The sequence below is a fragment of the Rhipicephalus microplus genome, chromosome 6, assembly GCF_043290135.1.
Source record: "Rhipicephalus microplus isolate Deutch F79 chromosome 6, USDA_Rmic, whole genome shotgun sequence".
Lineage (NCBI taxonomy): Eukaryota > Metazoa > Arthropoda > Arachnida > Ixodida > Ixodidae > Rhipicephalus > Rhipicephalus microplus.
In genome coordinates, this window is record NC_134705.1 from 57,990,204 (window position 1) to 58,015,321 (window position 25,118).

Sequence of the window (25,118 nt, forward strand, 5' to 3'; positions counted from 1 at the left end):
CTCTGGAAATTTTGACCACCTGGGGTTCTTTAACGTGCACCCAAATCTGAGTACACTGGCCTGCAACATTTCTGCCTCCATCGGAAACACTATACACACGATGTCATCCGGGCTGGATGGTTGTCTAGAAGTTACGAGGGCCTTTTTTAGTTGCTATGTCTTGGTTTTAGTCAGGCTGTCTCTTTCAGCATTATAGACAAAAGTTTCCTTGCAATCTTTAGTTTGTTAAACGATAGTCTGAAGTCCCCTCCCTTACTCTTCGCAAATTGAATTAATTTCCGCCTCTCTTGTCAAACTTTGTTGCTATAGTCTTCGCTAATAGCAAATTTTGTACCTTTCAACCTCAAAGTAGCTGATAAAACACGCTGTTTTTCCTTAAACGACCGAAACCGAACTATAATAGGCCTGTTTTTAGTTGCCGTGAAGCGACCTAACCTGTGGGCCCTCTCAACCGCATCAGCCGAAACAGTTTCGGGAGGGGACCTCCCTTCATCAGGGGATGAGTTATACGGACATGAGCTTCCAAACTTCCTTGCTGCCGCGTCCCTCTCGCCTTGAAAGACGTTTGCGAGAGTGAGAGGGAACTGGAAAAAGGAAAAAAAGGAGAAGAAAAACGAAAAAAGAAAGAAAAGAAAGAAAGTAAAAAAGACTTTCTTTCTTTTCTTTCTTTTTTCGTCTTTTTTCTCCTTTTTTTTTCCTTTTTCCAGTTCCCTCTCACTCTCGCAAACGTCTTTCAAGGCGAGAGGGACGCGGCAGCAAGGAAGTTTGGAAGCTCATGTCAGTATAACTCATCCCCTGATGAAGGGAGGTCCCCTCCCGAAACTGTTGGGAAATAAATATATTTATTCTTGTTGACAACGCTCCCGTTGTGCCATATCCCATACCTTCACGAAGACTAACTGGCCCATTGAATTATTACTCCCGCTATATATATATATATATATATATATATATATACATATATACGGAAAACTATGCGCTAGCCTCCTATTTTGCGGAGCGAGCATCGCCTTTTTCCGGCTGGGGTCGTCTGCGCGCACGCTGATCTCGAGAGTGAACAGGGGGGGGGGGGGGGGCTGATTGTTGTGCCACTATTACGGCAGCAATTAGCATGCAGCTCTTGCCGAACAACAGACGGGAGCTTCTGTGGGCTGTGCTCTCAACACAAAAAAAACACGGTGCCAATAGTGTACCTGGAGCAACTTTCCACATATACGGATGCGCTATACACATAACAAATTGCCACCAGTGGCCACACGCGACTTATAGCTCATAGTACTAGGATGCGCTGCACACTAGAGCCGCTTCTCATAAACCCCGTCACTATATACGAGCCTTGTTGCGGTCATCTACTGTGGCTGCGCCCCAGAAAAATTGATTACTTAAAAAGCACATGTTTACTACAATTATATATACTACTAAAATGCTGGCCTTGCTTTGTAAAACATTCTAATCTGTTACTATCGCATTCATTGCTTCATCGTTTTTGCGAAACTTCGACTTTCTTTAGCTATTGTTTTGCGGAAAACTGGGCTCATTTTCGAACTTTGAATGAAAGTCAGTGCCCAGAACGATTCCGCCACGTGGTCGTAGTGAACCTCATGGTGTACATTCGCACAGCGGAGCTTGTCCTTTTTTCTTGTACCGTATAAGCAGAATTATTCAAGAAATTACTACAATAATTAGAGATACCTCAGCGGTGGACTGTACACCCTCGAGCCAACAGTAACAGAATCAGATGAAAAATTGGTTCCAAATCTGCATGTTACACCGCAAATAGAGTCAAAAAACAATAGTCTTGCGTCTGGAGGGAGTGAACAAAACGCTTATTTGGTGTTATGTGCAAGAAAATTGGTGGAGGGTATTCTAGAGGCGCTGCAGTAGAGTGCCTAGAGCGTCTAGCGGAGGCGAACGAGCGCATCCGGCAGTTATCTTGGAAAACGAAGGCGTGCAGCCTGCGGAGAAAGATGCGCGCCGGTCTCGTATCTGAGAAGGTGTAGAACGCAAAGCAACGGGCAGGTGCCACCTCCGTGACGTCCTAGCAAAGCGTTGGAAACAACTTTTTGAGAATCGCGTTGCACTGTCAGCGCAGCGCGCTAAAACACTACATTCCTTAGAGTTACTTGTGTTTGCCTCTTCTAGTACAAAGGCAGACATACAAAACTTCGAAGTGTGGATATGGCACCTCAGATATGCGCAATAATTGTTTTTTATTTGAAAATCGCAAAACTATGAACGCTAAACCTTGAGCAATATTGGTGGGCGCTGCGAATGGGGTTGGCCGTTCGGTGCCATTTGAGGTATTGTTAGGGGGGATAAACCGACAATTGTACAGACAGACAGACAAATAATTTTGCGTCGAAGGTCCCGAAAAAGGACTAACGTCTTTAATAGTATGCCGGCTGCTTATGGTTCTCGCTGCCGACAAGGTCGCTTTCTCGTTGACCTGCCGGAGACTTGCCGGGGAGGGCACGTCACTTGTTCATAACATTGTGGCTTGTTTCAGTGCAGTTTAGTACCCTCAATGTTTTCATTCACGTATTGAAAATATGAAAATGCACAGCAAAGGCATACACCGTGCCTAGAAATACACACACCATGACCCCAAAAGCAACCTCCAGCATAGGTCGCTATTTCATTCCCAAGGTAATCAATGCAATATTACACACTTACTAAAGCAGTAACCCATCAGGCGAACTTTTCGAACGAGAGAAATGAGTGTTTTGTCCTCTTTAATGCAACAAGTACGGGTCGATATAAGCAACGCACTTCCCTTCTGGTCGTTTGGTCACTTAATCATTATTATTATAACTGCAGTTTTTTGGCTATGGCTGCAACGTAACCCTGGAGTGTGCGAAGAAACTTGGAACTGAGGATATAAGTGTGAGTTGACATGCTTTTATAGTAATTGCTTGTGCAAACTTTACGGACAGTGCCAGCAATAGCGTGAATCTCAATGCTGCTTCTCCTATTTATTACTGTCTATTTTATTGCAATACCTTGGTTGGATACTGCACTTTTGTTTCATAGGGGATATGTGCTTTAGAATGTTGCATATTTTTCCATGTATAGATCCAAACAATGCTTTTTTTCTTTAAACTGCAGAAGATTGTCGTATGCTCTAGGCCGATTCTTTCGTCTATAAACGTGAGTATCTTCGCCAGTTGTTCCACGATCACTGAGTTTCGTTAATCCAAGCGCATGCTTGATGACACCGAGGAAGTGTATTGGAGACGAGGTTATACTCGTGAGAACTTTCTGTGGGAATGAGAGGAAGGATACGGAGCCAAACTGGTTGTGTGCCACCACTGCCGATTATAGTCCAACAAATGCGCTCTTGTTTTCTGAGCGGAATCATAAAAACAACATCATTATATTATCTACAGGTTGCTCTTTATAAAGAGACACTGAACTAACCAAGGAGATATAGTATTTGTTTTGCTGTATGAAGTTTTATTTCACATTGTGGAGGTCAGAAAAAGCCACACGTTTTAGTTGCACCTCCTATACAAAACGGCGTCTTCGCCTTCAGGTGAGCGCGAGTCAACCTTAAGCTATACCGATGACTCACCGAAAGAGCTTGTCGAATTTCACTCACAAATGGTTGTGTAAGGAGACGCAGCAAGTTCTACGCTATGGTATTACATACGAATAATTACTCCTGCTTTTTTCATTCATTTAAACGTTTTACAAGACAAGTTTTCTGCCAAGTTGAATGAAATAATAGTTCCCTTTTTAAACCATTAAAACGTTTCATTCTTTCAAACTTCATGTCTATCGGTTACCTGGATATATAAAAGGAAGTGGTATTATTCGCGTGGTAACTTGGGCGTTGGTAGGACATAACTGAATGTAGGAACAGCGCAACCTTGAAGTAGTTGCTTTGCAACTACGAAGGCTTCCATAGTTCGGACTTCACTTCCGTAGTTACGAAGTCACTACTTCTAGGTTGCGCTGTTCCTACACTCAGGCATTATTCGAACGCAGCCGTCATTCGAAAAGCAAGTGCAGCCAGTCTACTTTGCGGAGCAGTACATTGGCGGTAGCTCCGTTTCCGGACCTTTCCCTTCATTGCCACAGAAAGTTGTCCACGAGTATACCGGCATTTTTTGTAGCAATTACTCGTATACCCCCTAGTTTTTGGTGTCAACAATTGTACTTGTCAGTTACTCCTTGACCGTTTACATCAGGTCATTTAACTTGAGCGTACCTTACACTTTCCGCGTCCGGCTCTTGTTAGCTGTTTGATATTTGAGCATTCACGATACACATTGGCGTTTTATTTCGAGGTAAGAGGGCACTTCTGAAAAAAATGGTTAAAATTTTTTGCGTGACTGTAGTCGTCTGCTTTCCTTGACCACGCATAACATGTTATATTGAAATATTTTTACAACTAGTCGACGGCTAAAAATAACCACGTTTTCACATACAAGGTATGTATTATGATATAACAGTTCATATAAAACCTATCTTAGATAACTTGTCTATTGTGAGATCCGAGAAATGTTAAGAACGACAGTCATAATCTTCATACGAAATGTAAGAGCAGTGCGACACGTATTTTTGTTTGGCGGCATATTGACGCAAATGATCTGACACACAGGTGGAGCGCACTTGCAGCACGCTCACTTTCTGGGAGCCTCATTTTACGTCTGGTTTTCGCCATGGCATTGAACGGCACGTGTAGATTGATGGTCTACTAAGCACGTGTACCAGGGATGTTTCGCCGAGAATTTTTTAATACTTTGAGTGGAGCCCCACCTTCGAAGTTTCTAGACATGCGCTGCTTATAGACAGCTACAGTTGCAATATTGACGTCAAAATAAATGCTCAATTATGAGAAAGGCAAGCTCCGTCAACGTTTGTTGAAAATGATGACGGAGCTGTTTTAACTGATTGTGTTTAAGTTTGAGTTTACTTTATTTACCACGTACAGTTGTACAGTAAGTGACTGGGACAGAGGAAAAAAGCTTTAATAAACAGCTTTAAACAATTAGTTTAAATAACTGTATAAATAGTTTTAAATAACTAGTTGCTGTGAAATTACTTGCCAGCAAAACATGTGCGTTGAGCGTGAGCGAAAGTTTCAATTGGATGCATAGAAAAATAGTACCTCAGGTTTTTTTCCACCATGACCTACTCCTACTTGCTCCTGACCTGCCCAGATGTCCCCTCTCCAGTTTTCCCTTCTATTTCATACCGTGTACCGTTCATACCGTTAGAAAGGTATCTTTGAAGCGGCATGGCGCTAGTCAGCACCTGTTCGCTGACCTCAGCTTCAACGTTTGTCGTCATAATTCCGGCAACAAAGTACTTATATTGAGTATTATGCATAAATGCAAAAAAAAATTGGAAACAAGTATACCGGATGTGATACAGATATGTTTTTGCAATTTAATGAACGTGGCACCTCATCGGCTCTCCTACATTATACCAAAGTCTACGGCTTCTCGTACTTGTCAAATAATGCGCAATAAAAAGGTAGCAGTTTGGCCGCAAAGGCAATCTAATAAATGGAATAGCAACAACTTGGAATGTAACGATGACAATGGCAAGCAGATTAGAACGTGTAGCGCGCTGCTCACGCCGCAATGACGGGCAAAAACAACACTCACAGGACGAGGGTGAACTAACAACGTTAGCAGCTTCGCACAAAAAGCGCTGCTTAAAAAAAACGACGCATAAACACAGGTACAGATGAGTGCAAACTAAGCAGTGTCTGAGTTGGTATTTGACTGTGTATGAAAATCGTGCTCTTTTCGCAAATGGGGCCTGCGCTTCGAGCGAAGTGACACTTGTGCGCCCGGAAACTACAATGCCATTAATACGGTTAGAGCCGAGGGTGCGGGATTCTTCCGTACAGATGGATAAGCCCCCGCGTGCAATTATTTACCCGTTACCCTTCTGCGGGACAAATTACTCGTGGGAGATGAGCGTCCGTCGGCGAAGCGCGACAAGCTGGTCGCCGAGCGCGCGTTCATTGCGCTATCTCGCTGGCAATGCTGAAAACACAATTTTGCCTCCAAGATAGACAGCGCCAGCTGTAGGTGGTATAAATGAATGGCTTGCCGCTTCAGTGATGAAATGAGTGCTCCCCAGTGAATCAGTGGCTCACGGCACGCGCTCAGAAATGAGTGGTGAGTCATTTGATTCCACGCAGTCTTTTTTGTGGAATTTTCCATTCTTGCGTTTTCACACACACACACACACATATATATATATATATATATATATATATATATATATATATATATATATATATATATATATACGTGTGTGTGTGTGTGTGTTTCTGCCCACACCCCACATGATATCCGCCAGCTTGCCTACACATGGGAGTTCACGAGTGATACCCAACACATCAGTGGCAAAGACAACCCTGTTGCTGACGCGCTTTACTGAATAGAAATCAACGCAACTATGGATAAGCGCCCAACAGTCCATTGTGCAGCCATGGCTACAGCACAACCGGATGACAGCGAGCTTCAGGTGTTGCGACTTCAAGAGAACTTCCTCAAGCTCGAAGATGTCCAACTTCCAGGTTGCGCGATTCCCCTCATTTGTGACACCTCTACCGGTTGTCGTCGCCCTTACGTTCCAGCACCATTTCGCCGCAGAGTATTCGACGCCTTGCATTCCTTGTCCCACCCTGGTATACGTGCGACTCAGCGCCTCATCGCAGGGCGATATCTATGGCCTCGAATGGACATCGACGTCCGCCACTGGACACGTGTTTGTCTCAAGTTCCAGCTAACCAAAGTTCAACGCAACACGGTCAGCCCACTGGGTACTTTTACGCCTCCTGACTCGTGGTTTAGTCACGTGCACCTGGACCTCGTAGGCCCTTTGCCCCATCGCAAAACAGCCAGTTATTCTAACCTGTGTAGACCAGTTCACACGGTGGCCTCAAGCACTACCTGTCACCAACATCACGGCAGAGTCAATAGCCCGTGGACTCATCACCGTGTGGATAAGTCGCTATGGAGTTCCCAAGACCATCACAACGGATCGAGGGAGTCAATTTCACTCGGTGCTCTTCCGCAACTTATCCCAAATGCTTGCTGTCGACCACATCAAGATGACGCCCTACCACCCGATGTCGAATGGCATGGTTGAGCGATTTCTTCGCCAACTCAAAGCTTCGCTCTTCCATGGCTTCGCAATCGTCGATACCATGGACGGAGCGACTACCACTCATCCTTCTCACCTTATGCAGCATGATAGGTAGGGATGCGTCCTGCTCCTCACCTGAGCTCGCATTCGGCACTACCCTGAGGCTTCCTGCACAGTTTTTCGACACGTCACTGGTATTACCATTGGACGTAGCTGATTATGCCAGTCGCCTCAGGAATGCCATGAGAGATGTGTCCCCTATTCTTGAACGTCAACACTCACGCCTATGTTTCGTCAGTCGTGCGCTACACGACTGCACCCACCACTTAGTACAAAATGACGCAATCATACCACCACTGCAACATCCCTACGACGGACCCTTTCAGGTCGTCAAGCTTTGCCCGAAGCATTTCGTTCTGTTGCTTAATAGATGCGTAGACAGTGTTTCCATTGACCGCATAAAGCCGGCTTTCCTACACAATGACACCGTCCTCGAAGACTATAAGCCATCCGCGAAAACAAGACGAACGCGATTCGCATTAGCAGAACCTACAACCTGCTCATAAGGTTCGCTCCTTCCCGCACTGGCTACCTCACTATAGAGGAGACCCCATGGCAAGCCGTCAGAGTCTCGGAGAATATGAAGAAGTCGTGCCGCAGCTGCTCCGGGTGTTCGAGCCAGCACGAGAGAAAAAGACGCCAGCTAGTACGACAGCGTCTGTGGACGTCCATGCCAGAGCAGGGACAAATAAATTCGTGGGAAACCAAAGCCACACGTCTTCCTACATGCCCATCGCTCGGCATCGTGCTCTCTCTCTGTTTGTCTTCATCATAATGTCATACTGATTGCCACAAAACGTACACTTTCTGTCCTATGAGTGTGCACCACGCGCATTCCTACACTCGACACTGTGGTCGTGCTCTGTTTCTCGTCCTAATAAAGCAATACTGGTCACCAACAATCGTACACTTTCTATCGTAGGATTGTGCATCACATGCCCACCGCTGGATACAGTGGTCTCACTTTGTTTGTCGTCCTCATTTTACCGTAATGATTGCTACAAACCGTACACTTTCGCTCGTAGGAATGCGCACCACATGCCTCCCCATCGCTCGGCACTGTCTTCTTGCTCTGTTCGCCGTCCTGATTTTGCCGTACTGATAATCAGAAACCGTACACTTTTCGCAGCAGGAATGTACACCACATGCATGTACATCACTGGATAGTCTGGTCTTGCTCTGTTTGTCGTTCTCGTATTGCTGTACTGGTCCCACAAACCGTAAACATTCCGTCATAGGAATCTGCACCACACGCATCCCTATCACTCCATATTTCGCTCTCGCTATGTTTGTCATCCTCATATTGTCCTAGTGATTGCCATAACCATAAAAGTTCTGCCGTAAAAATGTGCACCACACCTGCCCATTTTTCGACGCTGTGTTCTCGCTCTGCTCGTCGTCCTCATATTATAGTGCTTAGAATTTATTGAGGTTGTTTTGATTACCGCTCAGATAAACTCACAAAACTAATTAGACGCATAGCCATAGGCTAGTAGGGGATCTAATGGACAAAGTTTTACAAGCACAACAACAATTTCTGTGAAAAACCACAACATGAAGGACGCTTTCTTTTTATGAAAACGACTAGGACTACACACGGGATTTCATTAGGAGTAATCCTGATATTAATGCATGATAGCACCTACAGGAATATAAAGGTCATATTCACGTTGCATTTGGTTTAACTTGACACAAAGAAAAAAGTGCAGACGAAACATAAAACCAAGGCTAAGGTTTAATGCATGGTCATTATTATTGTTCTACAAATAGCAAATATTTTAGGTGCCTTTAGGAAAATTTTAGTATTTTAATCTGAAGTGGTAAGTTATTTCACCTTTTAGCTTTACCGGAATGTAGTAAGCGTTCAATATAGACGTTATTATTATATAGTATATTAAAATTCCGCGATGGTCATGCATATAGTGACGCGTGAGGATTATGAAAGGATACATAAATCGAAAAGTACACTTGGAGCAACGAAGTTACTGGTCGTGACTGTGGTTTTATGTTGCCGTATGTAATCAATTGTTAGAATTTGTAACTTGTAAAACAAAGGCATGCTGGCTTTATTACAGGTCAAGTTATCAATTATTCTAAAAGCTTGCTTTCGTAATAAGTGGATAGAGTCCCGCTAAATTTAAACGTCCAGCCTTATGAGTCTACGCAGTCTTAGAGACTAAAATGCACAAATGAGGCATTCGGAGCTCAGGAAAATTGCGATTCAAATAATTTCTAGCAGCCAAGCTCATCTTAGACGATCTGAAAGACCAGCGAACACTAGTCGCCAGTCCTAAGAGGGCAGTCGAAACCAGAGGGTTCCTGAACTAGGGAACCCTTCCACCTCAGAGTGATACCGGGCAACGCTCAGAACTCTGTTTCGAAATGAAGGCTTATTTCTCTCTTGATCACTCTCTCTAGAAGCCAGCAGCATCCTGCAGGCAGATGTTAGCTTTTACATACAGAATTTATTAGTTTATTTTTTCAGTGTAATTGGCTGTTGAACGCTACATATAGATATTCAATTTTTTACATGCTCAAGTCGGCAGTGGTTCCTTGTAAGTAGAAATTACTCGAAGTGTATATTTCGGTAATGAGAGTGAAAATGGTGTATTTGGTTTTCCGTGCATTACATGTTGATTTGTTCACTGTAAACCACATAGCATTATTTTAGTTCTCCGTTAGCTCGGTGTGCTGGGCCGGCAATGTTGTCACCAGTTACCAATAAAGTTGTTTCATCAGCGTACAATAGCAACTAAGCCGATTTGAGTTTGCCATTTACATATAGTCATAATAACAGTGGCCCATGGACAGACCCCTGCGGTACAGCAGTGTTTATGTTTAATAATGATGACGCCATATTTTACATGCTGACCAATCGATGACATCCAAAGAAAATAAGCTGAAACGTTCGTCAAGGCTTCCATTGTGTTGCGATTTCATAAGTAGAATATTGTCGTCGAAAAGAATCAAATGTTTTTTTAAGTCAATGAAGAAAACTGCAACAAGAAGATTCATATTGAGACGAGCGCAAAAATACACTCACTCAGAGAGGACACAGACAAGCGCTTACTAGCGAATGAAAATTTTATTTTGAAGCGAACTCTAATTAATACATCACACGCATGTACGTCATTTGCGACTTTCCCTGTCATGAACAACAACGTGATATAACGCTATATGCACGCGCCCGCAACCGGAAACAAACACGTGCCAAGAACTAAGAAAATAAAACGTAAATAAAATGAAAAAACGTAAAAAACACAAAAATAAACAAAAAACAAAGAAACAAAAACAAAACGTAACACAGAGAAAAACAAATTTATTATGTGACGTCCAAAAAATCAAATTCCGCATCTGTTAGTAGAACTGACGCTTGGCTGACGCAACTGTCCCCTCCTTTCCTTATTCTATGCGCTTCCATTATTTCTCTCGTCGTCCGCTTGTTGTGCCCGTCAATTATTCGTGTGTCGGAAAATTTCGATTGGCAGGTGCACTCCTTGCAGTGCATCGTTAAGTGCGAGTAAGGGGCCCCCTTTAGTGAACTCTCATGTTCACGAAGGCGCACATTTATGCACTGACACGTCTGACCAACGTATTTCTTTTCACATGTGAAGAGTTCCGTACACAACATCTTTTTTGCACTTAACGTACCTCCTGCAGTGCTTTATGCTACATCTGTTCGATTCTCCAGTTCCTTTCTTGTTGACTAGCCTTTCTACTGCTGGACAAATCTTTGATAATTTGTTTTCTGGTGAAAAAACAACCGAACGCCATACCTTATTGCAACGACGTTTTTCAACTTATGTGAAATATTGTGCAGATACGGGATCACCACTGTCTGCTCTCTTTCACCCTCAACTTGTCTCCTCTCTTCGCTTGTGCCAATGATTGCATATTTCGCTTCCCGACGATTCTTCTCACAGGCCAAAAGAATACAATCATCTTGGTAACCAGCTCCCCTCAAGCGCTTGATCTGCGCGGAAACACTGTCATTCATTGAGTGTACGCACGATTTAATGAGGACAGCTTTGATGCAAGAAGTTACAACCCCATTCTTTACTATCTTCGAATGCGCCGAATGATCGCTCAGCAATGGTTTTTCCGATCTAGGGTGATACATCCAACACGTGTGAAAAGGAGGCAAATTATTTTTAGGTACAGAAACTGAATGCGTCATTCCTTTTGCACCTCAAAACTAAACTGTAAGCCACACCCATTTTTCTTAAAAGCTTTTAGAACAGTCACTAACGTGCTCATACCCGGATCGTTTTGTACCAAAACAAGGGAGTCATCTACAAATCAAAACAGCTTCAGATTTATACCATCTAGCTCTTTACCTACTGCTGTGTCAAGTTTGCTCAAAAAACATTGCATAAAATCGGCGCGACACTAGACCCAATGCGAATCCCATCCGTCTGGACGTACAGTTCTTCATTCCACCCCACTAGCGTGGAACTCAAATACATGGCCGAAATCTCCAGAAAACCTTCTACAGACACACCACAGGCGTTACAAAAAGCCACTTCAACATTTTTTTTCGTGATGCACTCTTCTACGCTTTGTAGTAACGGACCATGCGGAACAGAATAATACAGATCGACGACATCAATACTGAAGGCATCATAGACCCCTACATCATCTCCCTTTAAGTAGTCCACTACTTCCATGGAGTTGGAAACCAAAAACGGGTCACAAAACCGGAGCGTTTTCAAATGTTTTTGCGAAAATTCGGACACGAAACGTAGCCAGGTACCGCTCTCTGAGACAATAGTTCGGAACGGAAGGTTCTCCTTGTGCGTTTTTCCCGTAAAGAACGCTTCCAGCAACAAGCCTTTTTCGCCTTTTACCGCTGAAGACAGCCTGCTCAGGTTCAAGTCAGCTAGCTTCCTAACCGCCCGATGTTTTACAATGCCGACCTTCTCATCACCTTTGCGGAAATACTTTTCTATAGCAGCCTGGGCCTTCTCCAAATTTAGCTTTTCTGGCAAAAACACAAAGTAACCTTTCTTATCTGAAACCGCAATACGACTACCACTGGCAGACAGCAACTTGACTACAGGTCCCATTTTCTTTGCCATGTGCGGTGTTACATTGCTAGACGAAAACACATTCACGCAATCAGTACTGCACCTCGGTTTTCCCTCGTCCTTCACATGGCTTGCCACGGACCTGGCCACTTCCACCTTCTCGGCACGGGAGAGAACTGGTTCCACACAGAACTTGGGTCCGTGTTGAAGAAGCCGTTTATGATGGTCGGGAAAAACCAAATCTAGAATTCTGACCTTTCCTTCCGTATTTGTGCGTCTTTTCTTCATGGGTAAACTTCTTCGCGTCTGGTTTTACGAAGCTTCTGTGGCACTTTCCGACAGCCATAGCCACTCTCGGTATTGTCGGTGTCCATTTCCACTTTGCGACAGGCCACTCGCAAGCAGTCTTTGAAGTACCGAACCTGATGGCTCCATTCCGAGGACAGTTTTTGCACAAACGCCTGCTGTTTCCACGAGTAGGAGCCAGTAACCCACACAAAAGTTGCACATCCGGGGGGCACAGCGACGCTTGTTTATCCCAAGAGGCAATGCGAATCTTGCAAACGTAGAGAGCGATTAACGAGGTGGTGGTGGCAGGGTTAGAAAAGAAGGTTGTTCTAACACATGGAAGAGGGCCCTTTGTAAAAGAAATTACATTTATGATGACTGCCAGTTGGGCGTGTTGGTAAAGGTTCATGTTGAGACAAGCACAAAAATACACACACTCAGAAAGGACACAGACAAGCGCTTACTAGCAACTGAAAATTTCATTTCGAAGCAAGCACTAATAAATACATCACACGCACGTACGTCATTCCCGACTTCCCCTGTCATCATCAACAACTTGATAAAACAAAATATGCACGTGCCCACAACCGGAAACAAACACGCGCCAAGAACTGAAAGAAAAGAGTTGTGCATCCGGGGGGCACAGCGACCTAGCGTCGCTGTGCCCTTCGAATGTGCAACTTTTGTGCGGGTTACTGGCTTCTACTCGTGGAAACAGCAGGCGTTCATGCAAAACACTGTCCTCGAAATGGAGCCTTCAGGTTCGGTACTTCAAAGACTGCTTGCGAGTGGCCTGTCACACTCAGAGTGGAAATGGACATTGACACTACCGAGAGTGGCTACAGCTGTCGGAAAGTGCCACAGAGGCTTTGTGGAACCAGGCACGAAGACGTTTACCCAAGAAGGAAAGACGCACAGGTACGGAAGGAAAGGTCGTGCTCCTAGAAGATCTGGCTTTGCCCGACCTTCACAAAAGGCTTCTTCAACACGAACCCAAGTTCTGTATGGGACCAGTTCTCTCCCGTGCCGAGAAGGTGGAAGTGGCCAGGTCCGTGGCAAGCCGTGTGAAGAACGAGGAAAAACTGAGGTGCTGTACTGATTGCGTGAATGTGTTTTCGTCTAGCAATGTAACACCGCACAAGGCAAAGAAAACGGGACCTGTGGTCAAGTTGCTGTCTGCTAGTGGTAGTCGTAATGCGGTTTCAGATAAGGAGAGTTACTTTGTGATTTTGCCAGAAAAGCTATATTTGAAGAAGGCCCAGGCTGCTATAGAAAAGAATTTCCGCAAAGTTGATGAGAAGGTCAGCCTTGCGAAACGTCTGGCGGTTAGGAAGCTAGCTGACTTGAACCTGAGCAGGCTGTCTTCAGCGGTAAAAGGCGAAAAAGGCTTGCTGCTGGAAGCATTCTTTACCATAAAAAGACACAAGGAGAACCTTCCGTTCCGAACCATTGTCTCAGAAAAGGGTATCTGGCTACGTCTGGTGTCCGAATTTTTGCAAAAACATTTGAAAACGCTCCGGTTTTGTGACCCGTTTTTGGTTTCCATGGAAGTAGTGCACTACCTAAAGGGAGATGATGTAAGGGTCTATGATGCCTTCAGTATTCATGTCGTCGATCTGTATTATTCTGTTCCGCATGATCCGTTGCTACAAAACGTACAAGAGTGCATCACGGAAAAAAATGATGAAGTGGCTTTTTGTAACGCCTGTGGTGTGTCTGTAGAAGGTTTTATGGAGATTTCGGCCATGTATCTGAGTTTCACGCTAGTGCAGTGTAATAAAGAATTGTGCGTCCAGAAGGATGGGATTTGGATTGGGTCTAGTGTCGCCCCGACCTTATGCAATGTTTTTTGAGCAAACTTGACACAGCAGTATGTAAGGATCTAGATGGTATGGATCTGAAGCTGTTTAGATTGTAGATGACTACCCTGTTTTGGTAAAAAACGATTCGGGTATGAGCACGTTAGTGACTGTTTTAAAAGCTTTTAGGAAAAACGGGTGTGGCTTACAGTTTACCTTTGAAGTGCAAAAGGAACGACGCATTCAGTTTCTGGACCTAAAAAATAATTTGCCTCCTTTTCACACGTGTTGGATGTATCACCCTAGATCGGAAAAACCATTGCTGAGCGATCATTCGGCGCATTCGAAGATAGTAAAGAATGGGGTTGTAACTTCTTGCATCAAAGCTGTCCTCATTAAATCGTGCGTACACTCAATGAATGACAGTGTTTCCGCGCAGATCAAGCGCTTGAGGGGAGCTGGTTACCAAGATGATTGTATTCTTTTGGCCTGTGAGAAGAATCGTCGGGAAGCGAAATGTGCAATCATTGGCACAAGCGAAGAGAGGAGACAAGTTGAGGGTGAAAGAGAGCAGACAGTGGTGATCCCGTATCTGCACAATATTTCACATAAGTTGAAAAACGTCGTTGCAATAAGGTATGGCGTTCGGTTGTTTTTTCACCAGAAAACAAATTATCAAAGATTTGTCCAGCAGTAGAAAGGCTAGTCAACAAGAAAGGAACTGGATAATCGAACAGATGTAGCATAAAGTACAGCAGGGGGTACTTTGAGGGCAAAAAAGATGTTGTATACGGAACTCCTTTCAAATGTGGAAAGGAATACGTTGGTCAGACGGATCGGTGCATAAATGTGCGCCTTCATGGACATGACAGTTCACTAAAGGGGGCTCCTTACTCACACTTAGCGATGCACTGCACGGAATGCACCTGCCAATCGAAATTTTCCGACACACGAATAATTGACAGGCACAGCAAGCGGACGACGAGAGAAATAGTGCAAGCGTGTAGAATAAGAAAAGGAGGGGACAGTTGCGTCAGCCAAGCGTCAGTTCTACTAACAGACGCGGAATTCGAGTTTTTGGACGTCACATAACCCAGTGGTTTTCTTTGTGTTACGTTTTGTTTTTTTCTTGTTTTTGTTTTTTTGTGGTTTTTACTTTTTGTTTTTTTTACGTTTTCTTTTCTTAGTTCTTGGCACGTGTTTGTTTCCGGTTGTGGGCGTGTGCATATTGCCACGTTCCATTTCCCAAGTTTTGGTTATCGTCCCAAAACACCACACGATTCTCAGCGCAAACCGTGCCTGCAGTTTTCGAGAATGTTCCGTACTGTAGTAGTTCATTTCGATAAGATCACGCCCACTGTGCCAACGGTACAGATTGTTCTGGAACCTACGCCACCGCCAGCGATAGCACTAGAACATTCGATGGCAAGAGTATAAATGCCGACGCGCTTCGCCGCTTGTCAGTATTTGAACGAAGGCCGAAGCTCCAATCGCCGCTATCAGTCCGAGACTGCTATCTGTGCAAGACTGCTGCTGTAATCAGACTTTCCGTTTACTGGGCACAGGTTCGCCCAAATAAACTGTTAAATCCCAACACGAAGTCTCCTGTCTTCGGCCACGTCACGACCCCGTGACAATATTTTTTTATATCACGTTGTTGATGGTGACAGGGGAAGTCGGGAACAACGTACATGCGTGTGATGTATTTATTAGTGTTCGCCTTGAAATAAAATTTTCAGTTGCTAGTAAGCGCTTGTCTGTGTCCTCTCTGTGTGTATGTATTTTTGCGCTTGTCTCATCATGAACCTTTACCAACTCGCCCAACTAACAGTCGTCCTAAACAAGAAGATTGTTTGCAATTCTGTGGTTATCTTCTGTTATAAAACAATAACACTGCAGTTGATGTCCCTACTGCACGGGGAAAAAAGCATTATACTTTTCATGGGGATAGGGGAATCTTTTTCCTATAATCATTTGTGAATATGATGTTTTATTGCTTGTAGTTATGGCCCCATAGCTTGAAGGAACAGAGCCATTGCTCTCTTTGTATACTGGCACAGCGTTTTCGATTTTTAAGCAGGATGGGTACGTTGATACACGCAAGCAATTGTTAAATACTTCACACAAGAAAGACCTCAGAATATCAATGTTATCTTTCACTTACCAAGCTGCAATACCATATAGCAATCTGGGTTTGTCGATGCTTATACTGGCGACAGTGAAGAGCAAACGCATTTGACAAGGAGGTTGAAAAACTTTTCATTTCGCTGCGACAGAACTTTACGGTTAAAGTAGAGCCAATCTTCATAAAGAATAAATTAAAATGATCTAGCATATGCGCAAAAACTACACCAGGTAATACACGCTGTGATTGTTAATTACCGACAACTTCTTTTACGATTCGCCATGTTTTCTTAGAATCGCCTTGTGCTTGGAAAATAAGTCGAAAATATGAGGCCTTCTTTTGTCGCCGCATAAAATTCATGGTTTGGTGTCTAAACAACTGGGGTTAGCCGAGATATTACTTACTTTGTTTATGCTCTCTCCACTTGTTGCACTAAAGGTCTTTGTTTTTGAGCAATTCAAGGATCTCTGTTGTCATCGTAGCAGTTAGCGGGGTGTTGTGTGAGCGTGCAGACACGTCTGAACGACTGCATTCATTGGCATGGCGAAGGGCTTTTGTTATGTTCTCTAGTTTGTTAGTAACGCTCACGTCATCTAATGTTTCATTTTCACATAAGAGATCGTTATATTGTAATAGGTTGTAATCTATATTGCTTATCGCCTTACTGATCGCCACCAAATACACCTTTTCGTTCATGGAAATGTGCATCACACACATGCTGATTGCTCGACCCTGTGTTCTCGATCTGTTCGTCGTGCTGGTATTTCGTACAATATTCCCATTATACAAGCGGTAAGAGCAGTGGTGGCAGCCGACAACTACGGCGCGCGCAATCCTCACTGTGATCTCGTGTCAGCTTTCACGGTAATGATGAAACGTGTGCAAGTTGGGAGGTTAGCATGGAGCATGGAGAATGAAGTGCTCCACGGCACCCGAGAGAGTTGCATGATGAACCCTTGGTGGGACGCTCAATGTTAATTTTTGTTCACGAGCTCACCAAACAGGTTTACGAAACAGCAGCGTCATGAAGAATGAGCACGATCACTAAAACCAAGCGGCCACGCAGGAGGCTGGATTGTATATGCTAGGCGTGTTCCCTCCGCTTTTATCCTGCATGCCTGCCACCTATTCACATCATCTGGGTGCCCGCTCACGCAGCCAAGCATTACAACGAGGTGGCGAGTTGCATCGCTCGCGATTATACCAGGCCAGTGAGCCCACTTCCCCTGCCCTCCCTTGTATTGAATACGGGTGATGCACCGTTCATGTACTATAGTATCACATTGCACTACAGCCTCCGTTGTCTGACCTTACTTGGCCACACTATTCTCTTTTTTCAGTAGCACCAAGATGCGTGCGACCAACTTCAGACCCACAAATCAATTAATTCTCGTTAAGATATTGGCGCAAAAACGCGGGAATAAAGAGAGCAGAACACGGACGCGTGGGAGGATCCAGCAGCTTCCTTATTTTCAGGAAAACAAAAACTGTCTTCAAAACAATGCGATTTGTGCTGTCCATTGAACGCAACTAATCTAAAGCGCACAATGAGCGTATCACTACTACATGTTTTAGCGTTACGAAGACGTAAGCGTAATTTCGTTCCCCAGCGATTCAACAAATAAGTTCAATGATTCAATCACACACTTCTTTTCCCTATTTGAAGGTCCGAATGCTTCAGTTATCATCCTCAAGGCTCGATTTTGATGTGCGACTCTAATGATGCTGGAGCTACAACACTGGGTCAACACGCATTGATTACAACGCAGCGCTAAGTGTGTTCTACGGAGAACTTTCATACAGGGCATGTGCTCCTTCATCTCCGTGATTGCGCATCTGCCGGTCTGCACTGGGCACCCACTCGCACGTGTCATAGTAATTTGCGCACAGTATCATTTACAGAATGTACGTAGGAGAGAGCAGCAGATGTGTAAATACGATACAAAAAAGTGCATATATAGTCTGAAAGGCGGCCGCAATAGTCATTTAGCACTGCATTGTAATGACTGCACTTGTACACCATGTTTGCGTAGCACTGCACTGCAGCGTCATTGGTTATGCCATCCAGCTGTCACCGAGAGATGTGCATAATTGCTGTATTATTTAACAGGGGGATTCCGGTACTTTCTTTCCAGCAGCTAAATTTTAACCCTATGCACTGTTTCGTGAGTTTCGTCACGTCATCGAGTGCAGAACCGATTGCCCGTTCTCATGACCTTTACAAACAGTCTCGTCAGAGCACTTTTACTTGAAGTTTTCTCTGCGTTTTGTAAATCTGATCTGCCGCGCTACTTTGCCCCATTTTCATTAGGAAAACAGTTTTTTGACTCTAACATATTGAAAAAGAGTTCTCGCCTCTTCGTGTTATAACTTTGAAATGGCAGAAGAAATAACACAGCTTTGCCTTGTGTACAGTTAGTTTTAATCTCTAATATACAAACTGATGCTCAGACATGGTCTGAAACTTTACATGTTGTCGGCACGGCCACAGACTACACAGTACCAAAGAGCAGCCGATATTAGGTACAAAAACATGGTTGCACTGCAGGAAGAAGTTCGCACCCATCTCGAGTCTATCAAGCGGCTATCATGAACTCTGTAGTATGTAAGCACCAAAATTACGCTTTCATTCGCTTTGGACTCCTCTATGTTTTCATGCTTCGCTAACATTGTATTTGGATAAATTCAGCACTGTGTTTGAAAGTCAAACTCAAATAATTGAAGCTGTAGTTTTGGTCACTGGAAATAGGTGCTTCGCAGCTTCGCAGGAGGGCATACACTGCACGCTTGGACAACTCTTTCTAATCTTCGATAAGTGGCGCCGTTTACCCTGGTGGTAGCTAGCTTGGAAAGACTTTATTTTGTTTGATGGTACGTTTTTTCGAATACTAGGACTGTGATCGAGAAAAGCTGCTTTACGACTTTCAACTTCGGTTACTGCAGAGTCGTTCGCATTTACTTTAAAGGAAGGAAATTCTGACGTTGCGGAAGCTCATGGCTAGCAGTTGAATGATACATTTAGTAGCAGGCGTTGAACGACACATTTAGGTGTGCTCGCCTTTTTCATTGATCGAGAAGAACTGGAGCTTCCACAACGCTGCACGAAAGTACTGAAAGAGAGTGTGCATGGGGAGAATGCATTTCTAATTGGTCCATGTACCACCGCTTGCTTTGCTGGCTTCTATGCCAGAATTATCTACCAGCCCGTCTTGTTGTCTGGTCTTGGGGCCTTCAGTAGTACTTCAATTTCTTCGTTAACCATATTCTTGTTTGGCGAAAACACTAGAGAAACGAGAGCACGTAGACCCTAGTTTGTCTCTTGTCTAGTGTTTGCGCTAAACAACAATATATCTTGCTCGTTCCAACTCCGCCAACGACAACGATATTTGCTCACCAATTGTACCACTTACATCACAATCCACACTGCGTATCTTGTCAAAAGGTTCTTGCATTGACATGCACTCAAGTGTGCATCCACCTTTATCGTCTCTGGCGACGCCATAATGCCTAATATTATGCTCATAATACAACCCGGTGATATCGGAGATAAATAAAGGTGAGATGTTGAGATGTGACGCCATGTTATGCTGCTGAAATCTTCGTGATCTCATCCTTACCTGCTTGTTTTTTGTTATTTTACTCTAATACGCAGTTTTCTATCTTCTCAATCTGATAGCTAATGGCCTCAAGGTCATCCCTGTTATTCGTGAGAAATTGCGACCCTCATTGCTCATCTTGTCAGCGTTTCGCACACATTATATCTACATGCAACCATAAAAACAGCCTGCTATCAAACAAGCCGTGTGACATTAACATGTGTGAAAACAGTCAGGCGCCAGTACGAGGGATCTGCAAATTTTACATTCTGAGTTAAGTTGGACAGACCCGAGCGCCCGTCGTTTGTGATTGCAACCTCATCACATTATCTGATGAACGCATGTACCTGTAGTTCCCACGTGTGGAGTGTAACGCCTTTCGAACATGTAAAAGATGTGAATAGTAAAGTACGGTGCCGCTATTAGGGCAATTGTTAAATAACTGCAGTCGAACCACGCTGGTTTAGGACGGTCGAAGGAACTCCAACTTCCAGATCGTTTATGGGCAGGACGAGGTACTTCGGATGCGGCCGAGTACTTTAACGACCGTTGCGCGGAGGCTGTAAGTGGGACCTCTTGGCATGGTGTGCAACGAAACCACGCGTAGAGTTTCCTATAGTGAGCACTAAAACACACAAGGCGAGATAATGGTGTCGTCAATAACCCGGTCTTATGCTTTCTGCTGCCAATTTATACCCGCAAACTTCTTAATTTCATCTGCCCACCTAACCTTCTGTCTCCCCCTAACCCACTTGCCTTCTCTGCGAATCCAGTTAGTTACCTTTAACGACCACCGGTTATCCTGTCTACGCGCTACATGCCCGGCCCATGTCCTTTCTTCTTGATATCAGCAATGATATCCTTAACCGCCATTTGTTCCCTAATCCACCTCTGCTCTCTTCTTGTCTCTTAAGGTTACACCTACCATTTTTCTTTCCATTGCTCACTACGTCGTCCTCAATTTAAGCTGAACCCTCTATGTAAGTCTCCAGGTGTCTGCTCCATAGCTAAGTACTGGCAAAATACAGCTGTTGTATACCTTCCTCTTGAGGGATAGTGGCAATCTACCTGTCATAGTTTGAGAGTGCTTGCCAAATGTGCTCCACCCCATTCTTATTCTTCTAGTTACTTCAATCTCGTGGTTCGGCTCCGCGGTTGTTACCTGCCCTAAGTAGACACAGTCTTTTACAACTCGAATTGCGTTGCGCGTGCACATATTGTCCTTGAGCCGCAGAAAGATTCCCCAAGAACTCAAAGTGTGGTACCGAATATCTCCTCGGCGGCGCTTCAGGTGGCATCATTACAAAGATATGTGTTGATGTGAAACATGACTGGCAGAAGTGATTCAGTCCAAGGTTATGAAAAACTGGAGGTTTTGAGGGATGCATCCCATTCGCGATGCAAATGTTGATTGATTCTGTTGAAGATCGACAAGTAGGAGATAGGATCAGTGTGGTTGACACTAACAAACTGACACTTACGAGGCCATTCGTGCTTCTGTTGTGCATGGTCATGCTCACATAGAAAAAATATATGCGACAAAGTGAGCCAAGTGTGGTCTAGGTGGCTGATGTGAGGTCAGAGAACCACGTTTTCGGACCCCTGTTATATACAGAAGCTTGACGCCTTTGTGCTTCTTTTCATCGCAGAGAAAAACGGGCAGGTTCACGGAAGAGCAATTGGTGTGCCTAGAAGACGTAGTGGTAAGTCCACGATTTTTTCAAGGTGCCCAATATGCAAGCTGCTTTCATTTAGAAACTCCATGTCTTTTTGATAGAACTGTGCATGTAATTGATACATATCATGAAACCTGTCCTAGCAATTATCTATTTGTTAGTTTTATTTTATTCGGCGAGAGGTAGTCAGAAGAACAAGACAGAAGGCGGGGAGGTCAACCAAGCACATGCCTGGTTGGTTACACTACGCGGGGGGAATTAAAAAGGGGGGAATTAAGATGGGCAGTAGCCTTGTACAAAATTACGTGTTTATTGCAAAGGTCTAACTTAAGCATACGGGACAATATAGTAACAGATTTCCACTTTGTTTCATTCTGCAGGATTGTGCTGTCAAGGCAACACCAAACGTGGCTGTCGCAAAACTGCTGCTCGCCTACTTCAGGAGAATGCTTGGATAATAAGGCAGTGCTCCACATCATTCAGTGGAAATAATAAATTTTACAATACTATAGAGCTATGACTGAAGCCCAGAGTAACTTCGCTCGTATATTGAGATGACTCATTCTGTTTATACAGTGTTTGATTGTATGAGGTCCCAATAAGGTACAGTGGCGCTAATATAACATCCAGTTTTGACAAAAAATGAAATCAACAAGAAGGTCATAAAAATTAACACGTACGCTAAGCGGGTCCCTAACAAGTACGCTACGAAGGAGGCACTCAGGTTGCCAGAAATTGAAGTCTGCTCCGAGTCCTCAATACGTCGATTTATAAAGGAAGAGCAGTGAAAACATGTCACAACCTAGGCAAATAAAGCTATTGAAAGAACCTGTGGGGCGCTACAAACGTATAGGCAGAATATGCGACAACTTCCATAGAAAGCTGCGTTAGGAACGCGTAAGCGACAGATTTCCGCCGACAAATCAGCAGAACTGCCGTACCAACGCAAATGGTAGCTCAATTCTTCCTACGGAACACTTCTACCTGATTGGTCAAAATTGACCAATCAGGTAAAAGTGTTACAGAAAGTCAGCTTTCTCGCTTCACCCCGAGGAAAGACGATGCTAATCCCGAACGCAGCACTTTCGCACACTACAACCCTTCCCGGGGATCGCTTCGCGTCAACCAAATAACGTATATCAGTAACTGAATCTTTTTATGGTATTTACAACACAAATCTAAAAATTTTGTACAATATTTATAGAAGCAACTCTACTTGGAGAATGAAGCAAATGACACTATTGTGAGCCAAAAACCTCGCTAGTTCTCCCATATCATGCCGACAGCAAGTGTGTTCACCATACGGCTTTGTAAAACGTAATGCGATGTAGAACCTAAAACATAACGCAAACTTTTATGTAAGCGTACTGCTTAGACCAGTGGGTGCCTGGTGCATTTTGGTGCAGCATTTAGGTGTCTTTCAGCCGTCACTCGCCACCGGCTTTTCACAGTTTTGTTCTTTAGAGCGCACCTAATTTTTCACAGTCTTAATCGGAAATTCGACGAATTTTGTCATCAAACGTATAAAAATAATAAACAAATGCCTATCTTGTCAATACGGTTTCATTGACTTGTTGAATACACCAATATTGTGCTTACGCTGCTTAAGAGCTGTGCAGAAGCCGCAGTTTTTGCCCCTTATCACTGTGATGGTGGCCGTGGCTCAAGATGCTCCTATCCTAATCAAACCAAAAAGATCTAAACCGTGACGTCATTGTCACTGTGCCCTACGATTCATGCTGATGATGGTGATGCAGACTGCGCCACTTTAGAATGACCCCGTGGGAATATGTCGGCAAAAAAATAGCACTCGCCCTTCTCTTTCAAGAAAGATATCTTGTGCTTCGGACTTGCTCGTAATCACTCACCAATGCTATCCTGCGCTGCACTCACTCACACTCATGACAAGTTTTTTCAACCAGACTCACTCGAGCACAAACGCACCAAAAAGTTTGTCACCTTCACTCGCTCTGAATCACGGCGTGATCTCCGCCTATAAGTGAGCCCCAGTTAGTAGACTCGTGAGTCATTTAGCCGTGAATGAACTTGATCGACCATGGTGTGAATGCTATTTAATGCCAAAGTATCACGTAATTGTTGTGAGGTGGCAACTTAGCATATGCTTATCGTGACCTTTTCTGGAAAAATTCGCGCAGGGAGGTAAGGCCCACCCTACTTAAATAAACCATCTGACAGGATAAATATTGAAATGCTGTATGATGGATACTTCTTTCCAATAATTGTGAGTAGACGCGCATTACTTTAAGGCTGATAGCAATGCTATGATAGCAAATACACGTAGATACGTTCACATGTCGGCAAAAGAGCTCATACTCACTCCAGAAATTAATCTTACGCTTTGAACTGACTCGAACACAGATTCGCCACAATCCTCCTGTGCCGAACAGACTCGTACTGAAGCTCACAAAATATTACTCACCCTGAATCACTCAGATTTATGGTTGGATGTGAGTCTGAATCTGAGTAAGTCAACTGATGAGTGATCTCGATCATCGATTCCCGTGAATCACATTGTCAAGAGCACCCAGCAGATCAAGCACGAGAACCACTTTATCAATGTTGGGATGCTCGACTGGTTCAAAGATCTCTTTGTGATGTTGCAGGAGAACATCTGGTGTGGACCTGTGGTGGCACAATCCGTATGTGTTCAAAGGCGTAACCTGAGGGTGACACACAAGGACGATTCTTTTACCACGCCCGAGTGGACTTATTTTCACCATATCATACGGAGCCCAAAATCACAGTCGACCACATCTGCTTGCACGAAACCCAGTGCAGATAATTTAAGTATCCACCCCCCTACGCAAATGTTTATGCTTACACCTCTGTACGGGTCCGCCACCCGGGTCTGCCACGTGCCACCTAAGTATTTTACCACTAAGTCACACCGGTCTTGGGAATTGTTCAAAAACTCGCCTAAGGCTGGCTGGATGTCGGTAAAAGAATTGAGTTATTATGAGTAATAAAGCCTTTTAAAACAGAAAAAGTACAACGAGGCATCAAACAATGCGGATAGCCTAGCGAGTGGGTCGTTCGATGCTACAACCTATTATAAAAGCTTCTTTTTTGATTACCTATCAACTCTGACGCAGACCCAATTCAGGTATAATTCTTCATCGTCGTCAACCACTGCATAAACAAGTGGCCTAAAATTTCACGCAAGTTTTTAGCGGATACAACGCTTCTCAAAAGAATCACGAAAAATAGCATATCGAATGCTCACCGACTACCCAGAAATAATTGTCATTAAATCCAGAGTGGGTGCCTAGCAACTGTGCTTGTAGCAGTAACCTAATGAGTGCTTAGAAAAGGCTCTGAAAGGTCGCTCTTCTAGCTTTCGCTGTGAATGTGCTGCCCCTTCCATATTGACTTTGCAATTTTTTGTCGCCAATTAATGCACCCTCCATAATAAA

General features: G+C 44.1%; 1 protein-coding gene across 2 annotated transcripts in view; it reads left to right on the forward strand.

The window, feature by feature from the left end:
• LOC142764776 (uncharacterized) overlaps positions 1–22,197 on the forward strand; it is a 43,451-nt gene extending 21,254 nt beyond the window's left edge. For both annotated transcript variants that reach the window (XM_075865299.1, XM_075865300.1), the window contains exons 3-6: positions 2,818–2,883; positions 3,106–3,147; positions 21,658–21,711; positions 22,065–22,197. In XM_075865299.1, coding sequence (XP_075721414.1) covers positions 2,818–2,883; positions 3,106–3,147; positions 21,658–21,711; positions 22,065–22,142 — 240 coding nt within the window. In that variant the 3' untranslated portion in view covers positions 22,143–22,197. The remainder of the gene's footprint in view (positions 1–2,817; positions 2,884–3,105; positions 3,148–21,657; positions 21,712–22,064) is intronic.
• The last annotated feature ends 2,921 nt before the right edge of the window (positions 22,198–25,118 follow it).